General features: G+C 37.4%; 1 protein-coding gene across 1 annotated transcript in view; it reads right to left on the reverse strand.

Annotated features, from left to right (window-relative positions):
• Nucleotides 1-6598, reverse strand: part of LOC141933887 (phosphatidylcholine translocator ABCB4-like) — a 50544-nt gene extending 43946 nt beyond the window's left edge. The window contains exons 1-3 of the mRNA XM_074848988.1: nt 6504-6598; nt 3611-3665; nt 651-798 (exon numbers count right to left, since the gene is read on the reverse strand). Of these exons, the coding sequence (XP_074705089.1) occupies nt 651-798; nt 3611-3665; nt 6504-6595 (295 nt within the window). The 5' untranslated portion in view covers nt 6596-6598. The remainder of the gene's footprint in view (nt 1-650; nt 799-3610; nt 3666-6503) is intronic.
• Nucleotides 6599-7097: the final 499 nt, after the last annotated feature.

The raw sequence follows: 7097 nt of genomic DNA on the forward strand, positions 1-7097 counted from the left end.
AGTGTAATAATTTATATGCTCACATTTAGCAGCAGAAAAGCAATTTTTCTGATAATCTCATCCTTATATCAATCTGAAAGTCTTTTGTTGTTATTGTTCAAGTAAATGGACCTATAATCATAGTCTTTGGGACACTTAATACCCTTCTAAAATACACAGCAGTTTGTGCTGGGTTATATATTTATTGCACCTGCTTTTTTTGATAACTGGGGCTTTATTACATATTTTAGTTTACATATTTATTTTTGTTTAAAAACTGCTTCTGATTTCAGTGCATAGAACAACACATTTTCTTTCTCTGTTTCTTTTACCATTTCCCATTAATCCATTTAAGTCCTTAACCCAAATAGCAATACTTTAAAATATTAAACCTGGCATAGCAGTTAATTAGTGAACTGTTTGTAACAGCACAGGAGACTGGTTGTAAGAAATACAGAACTGCTCAAAATTAAAGCCCTGTCACTTCTCAGAGCAGTGAGAGGGCCAGTGACACATCTGGCCCACAGCATAGGAGCAAACTGCTTCCTTGGGAATCAATAGGTTGAGGTGAGCAGCTATTCTACCCTTTATTTTTTCCAAATACAACTCATTTTTTGTTGCATAAAAGCCATATTTCAATGACACCAGCTAGGAGCTACAACAGTTCTTACCTGAATACGTAATATTTTCTGAAGTAATAAAGCTATCTGTCATGTCACCAAAGATGATCATCATAAGGGGGAGACCTGCACCATGGAGTATTGCCATGGTAGTGCCTAGCACCATGAGGAGTTTATCCTGCCAGTCGGAGTATCGAAACTGAAAGTGCAAACAGAACTGTGTTGAAAAGTTCTCTAATTGCAGCAATTGCGTTTGAGTGACAACACAGTGGTAGCAATGCAGAAAGAGGCAGTAAAAGATAAGATAGAAAAAATTTAATACATAAAATGGTAAAATTGTATCATAAACCAGTAAATTCTTAATATTTTTAAATGGATTTGATAAAATAGGAATAATAATAAAACATTTCAAATGTATTTAAACAGATTTTTTATCCAATTTAACTATGTCCCATTGGAATTTAAATTTATTACTATAACTGAAATTAAAAAATAAAACCTAATAATATAATATCTATAATAATTTCTCTACTTTTATAGTCTCTTAGATAGGTCTACACTTCGGTCTGGTAAGTTTTTACTACTGTAAGCAGTTTCAAGGCCAATATATTTAAAGCTGTGTAAAAGTGATGTCCACTGTTTCTATTTTAACATTACTAATACTTCTCATGAAACAATGATCATAACCTAAATATGACTGTGTACTAAGGAGAGTAAGGGTTTCATCATGCATTTTATTGTACAGAGTGTACAAATGGAAAATAGTTCCTCTGGATTTTAGTTAGCTTTCTGAAGCCAAAAGAATTCTTAAATTCGATTACTGGACCTGCATAGAGGCAGGAGCCATGGGCTATCATGTCACCACAGGGCCCTCTGAACAGGCTCTCAGGTAATTGTGAGATACCTTATCCTCCTTGCAGGGGCAATGGTACATCACCTCTCACGCTCTGGAAGGATAGTGCCTAGGAACAGTTAGGTCAGAGCAGGTTGTTCCTGTCCCCATACTCCAAATGAGGAAGAAGAGGAAAAAAAAAAAAGGAGCAAAAATGTCTTTCTCATTGCATGATAATGAATATGAGTCCTTGAGTGAAAATGTATCTTCAGCTGTGTAACAGAGTGGACGTGTTCAGCATCCCATGGCTCTTAGGAGGCAGCCGTGTCAATGTGCCAGCCTAGGGTACTCCTGGGAGATGTCAGTTTGTGCATGACATGTCTGGCCCCACTGCCAGAAAATCGGGAATTGTGCTCAGACCGGTCAGGGGATGTGATTTCCAGGGGCACCCAAACTAAGAAGAGTTTTCCTCTCTGAGCGTGTAGTGATGGTCTGAAGGGCATGGCTGTGAAATAATCCCTTAGTTGAAGGAAGCTGTGCTCTTTGGCATGTAAGTGGGCTCCATGGGATGCACCTTTAGCTGGGTGATCTTTGAAGGAAATGGGTTTTGCTGTGGCTGTTACTTGAATGGAGTTGCCCTGGTCTTTCAGGTGAGTCAGAGCAGTTTAGCGCTTCTTGTCCTCTGTGTGGAGAAGCAGGGATTACCAATGTGTGGTTCTCTTTTCTCCTATGTGTGAATTTGTACCACTAGTTTCCCACAGGTTTTCAGAAAATGGGGAGAAAGATGGGAGCTCTGCTGAATGCAGTGCTAGCACTAGTAATAAAGAGAGTGTGATGCTAGTGGTCATCACTCCTACATTGCGCAGGAGTGGTTTTCTCTCGCTTCCTCTGCAGGAAGAAATTTTGTTTCAAATGCTGGAATTATCCTTCAGGAGGTAAAGGGGCATTAATTTTCCATAGGTATTTGGGAGTCTTGGGAAATCTTTTCACTTACAAAAGAAAAATTCTTTTCCTAAAGCTACCTCAGATTCTGTTAGATGTAGACTTGATTAAATGTGAATAAATCCTAAGTCTACTACTAGTTAAGCACGAAATTGAATTACTCTGTGAAATCTTGATACAGTTATCTATAAGACTGAAATAGTACAGAAGTTGCCCTATCATTTCCTTCCTAAGCTACTTCAAATAGCTCATGTGCAGTTTCATTTGAAGTCCCCAAGAAGGCAGGTAATAAATATGTAGTAAAAGAAATTCATATGGTATGTCATGGAAACTTCAGACAATTGTGGTCAAGCCCTGGAACAAGTGCTTAGAGAGGCTGTGGAACTGCAGCTGCTGGAGATTTTCCAGACTTGTCTGGACAAGGCTCTGAGCAACCAGCTCTAACTTTGTTGTGCAGCCTGACTCTGAGAAGGACATTGGGCCAGATGATCTCCTGAGGTGCCCTTTATCTAACTACGTAAAATGCAAAAATATTGTGGCCTGCATATAAAAGAAGAAACCTAAAATTGTGTGCTTCCAAATCACCTGTTTAAAAATTAATGCAATTGTACTGTAAAATCTGCTGTGACTCTCTCCTGTTGTTTTCTGGATATGGATTTGGGTGGGAGAGTGGCTGAGAAGAGACTAGTTAGTAATTGGTGTAGTACTGATAAGTTTGAATCAATTGCAAAAGAATAACTTGAAAATGGAAGCTAAGCTTTGTTTCTGACAATGCTTTTTTGAAGAGTATTCCATTAGGCAGCTATGCCAGGTGCTTATGAAAGTACAGCTAGTGTGGGAGACAAATTTTCTGGCATAGGTTACCCTTATGCTGGGGATTTTCCTTTTCTTTCTTTCTGTGTCTCCAAACACATTTCAGGTTTATGTTATACCCTCCTTCCCCATCCATCTGTTAATACACCTATGTCAACATCAGTTGAATGTAGCTGTGACAGTAAAAGTCTCCAGCATTGACACGGTTTAAGCTAGTTTACTCCATCGTTTGTGTCTGCCCTTTCTTTCCTTTCTCCTCCATTTTCCCTTCCCTTTGCAGATCCCTGAGTACTCTATACCATTAACAGTGAAGTGGCTCTTGTATAGCTCTGCAACATGAGTAGAGATACATATATTAAAATAATAAATTTTAAACATTATGGTAAACTGGGATTGCTAAACACACAAATATCATGAAACTTACCACTGTAAACAGGCTGACCATATTCAGTTTCTCAGGTTTCTTCTTGTTCCCATTGCTAAAAAATTATGATTGTATTTTAAGTAGGAAGAGCACTTAAAACATAAAACAAGCCTAATGCGTTATTAAAACTACTGTCTCTTAATTGTGTTCAGATGCAAGGAGGAGATACAGGAATGTAAAATAAGGACTTTCAATGTAATCTGAGTCCATTTCTCTGAACACTGTCAAAAACACTTTCAAGATGTCTTCTGGTTTGGTATTGTGCTAATACACAGTCTATTTGGGAAAAAAGCCTGTGCAGTCTAGCTGTAGGTTGCAAGCTACCTAAGACTCATTTAAAATTACAGCTCCTATGAAAAAGTATTAAGAATGGCTGTAACTAAATCTGCAGTGGGACTTGGATAATGTAGCAAAAGTCCTCTTGCAAACGTTGTTAGTATCCTCCTATCTACATTCCACTTTTTTTCTTAAAGAAGAGGGTGAGATGTTCTTTGATTAAAGCTGACTGTCTAGCCTTTATAGCTTAGGCTAGGGCCTAGTGGTAGCTATTGGCAACCTAGGCAGGTGGGCTAATCTAAGAATACTGCCAACTGTCTGTCAAAGACCTCTCATATCTAATTAGTACTTTGATTTCAGATCATTAGACTGTAGTTGGGCAGACTGGTCCCTCTAATCATAAGATTCAACCTAGAGAACTGAACTTGGAAGAAACTGATCTATTTTAATGAGAAGTGGACTGCAATGAGGAGAAAATGAAACAAACTTGGAGTAAGTGGAGGTGGTGGTGCAAAGAATGTAATGCTTTGTGATGGTGAGAAGGCTTGTAGCAGAAAGAAGACATGAACAGGTAGAATTTCAAAAAATCACTGTGAGGTGCAGGGCAGTGACCTGTCCTACCACAAGATACCCTGTGAGTTATTACCGTGGCTTTCAGGGCTGGAAGATGATATGCGTCAACCAGACACTGTTAAAATGATGTAGGAGTTTTGCTTCCACTTCAAAAATTCAGAGGTTCACACTGAAGGTTTCCACTTGAAAAAATGTTAGGTAAAGCACTAATCTTTAGGTGACTCTATTATAGCAAAGACCTTGGGGTTTTGGAGTTGGGGTTTTTTGGTACTAAACTTAAATTCATTGCATTGCCATTATAAGTTGTAACAGTTTTAGACAGAAAAGTGACAGTAATCAGTCTTTGCCTAGACAGAGATAAAATAAACTGTTCCGCTCATAATTGCCGGTTTGGGATTAAACTGTATTTCTCTAGCTTGGACGCTCCCAGCAAAGACTGGAAGGCAACATGCTTGGTAAAATTGGCATCTTGTTCTATCAGTAGTGCATCAGACTTTCACAAGATACTCTAAAACATTATACAATTTTGTATTCACTTGCTTTCTTCCAAAACACGCCAAGATCTGAGATTGCTATTAAAGTCTACCTCATTTGCAGAGGAATATAGGGTTTTTGGTTGTGGGTGGTTTTTTAAAATAAAAGAGAAAACATGAGATATTTTATTTTTACCTGACATTTTCACAGCTTTTTAGTACAGTAAAACTAGCAGTGATAGCAGTAAACTTTATTCTGACATGTCAGAAACTGCAAGTTGGTGAACACTAAAAGGATAAATTACCATACTTCCCTCCATGGACAAATTCAGGACAATTTGTTAAATTTTTGAGACTTTTTGTCAAAATCAGAATTAAATATCTCCTTTTTAGCTTGAAAAAGGAGGCAGATTGGCTTCAATAATTGTTCTTGACCTCTAAACCATCAGAGAGAAGGCATGAGAAGGTTGTTATCTAAATAAACTGAGTTTTCCCTCCAGATAGCCTGTGTTCTCCAGTTAAAACTAAGCCCATCTAGCACTTTTTAAAGATGTAGGTAAAATGTCAAACTCTTTCCACTGTTTTGCAATGGGGTTTCTCTCATCTTTAAAAAGTTCAGTGTCAGATCAAATACTAGTCTTTCGGTTGCTGTCATTGGCACAAGTTATTTTAAAGGACATGAAGCACGGTGCCAGTCAACAGTTTCATAAACTCTAGTTAATCCTAACTGCAATGAGTCACTATTTCCATTTTTACCACACACACAGGTCAGATTCTGGTGCCTGGAAGTCCCACTCAGTCCATCCTAAGCCCTCCCCTGTAAGATATGTGGGGATTAGGTGTCTTTTACTGCATAACACAGGAAACAGCATATTATATATTGTTTAAATCATTAAATCTATATTCCACAGTGATCTGTTTCTTTTTTTGAAACAGGAATGGTGTAGAGAGGAGAATGTGTAGGACATCTAACCCCAATTGGCCCTCCATTCTACTAAAAAAGTGACACTACTTTCAGAGAACTTGGAGAAGCATGTAACTTAGCTGTCCCTTAACTACTCTGACTTCAATTCTCTCAGTATTTTGTATCAGCCTTTTAACAAAACAGGATAGATACAGCTCTCATCATCTTTTTGCAAAAGAATGAGTGAAGTAGCCAAATTTTCAATAACCCCAATAGAAATTCTCAATCATAGCATCAAGATACAAGCAAAGATTTCTGTTCCTCAGACAGGCTTGCCCTGACCTGGGAGGTTCAGCTGGATTTATCTGTTAAAAAATTATCTATATTTATATTTGTTTATTCATATTTAGATATAGATATCGATACATTTTTATATCTGTGTTCATCTATATTGTCTGAAGAGAATAGTGGATATCAAAGACTTTTCCGAAAAAGGAACATTGTGTGATTATTATTGTATTGTTTACCAGTGAAATTTAAGCCTATGCAATTAAAGATAATACATTAGTAGAATAGAATCATAGAACAGCCCACTTTGGAAGGACCTCCAAAGATCATCTGGTCCAACCTTTCACGGGAATATTTTGAAATCAACTGCTATACTTACCATTTGCCTTCAGATTCATAATCCTGATACGATGCAGCAATATTATCATCCTTTCCATTTCTGTAAGACTTTGTTTCATCTTCAGAATGCATTTTAATCTGAGAAAGAGTACATCAGGAAAAACTACCAGTAATATTTAACTGAGAGAATGCAAAACTAGTAATCTGAAAACCTATATCCTGATTTGCTGTTTGAAAAGAGCTTGTCTTCAGTTTTTAAGCAGGACCCTTAGTGGTGTCCTCTGCATAACCCTTGGTAATATGTAATTTCAAAGCATGCAAATTTCTGCAGTTTAATTAATACAAAATAAATAGTAAAATGAATTTTAAAGTAGAATGAAATCTCACTGGATATTTTTGCTTGTTTTTTAATATTCAATATTGAACATTGATAATTTGTCCTGGACAAAATAAATGTGCTGACTTACCACGGGGGTGATCTTAATCTGTTTTCACCTGTTCTGGAAGGTTTTTCAGCAGCCAGTAGGACTAGGTTGGTTAGGACCGAGCAGTGAGGTTGGACTTTGCTCAATTTACGTAAAACTCTAATGAGGAAAAACTTTCAAAAACTGGTGCATGCCAGCCTTTTGCAGTG

This window comes from Strix aluco, chromosome 1 (genome assembly GCF_031877795.1).
Source record: "Strix aluco isolate bStrAlu1 chromosome 1, bStrAlu1.hap1, whole genome shotgun sequence".
NCBI classification, from domain to species: Eukaryota; Metazoa; Chordata; class Aves; order Strigiformes; family Strigidae; genus Strix; species Strix aluco.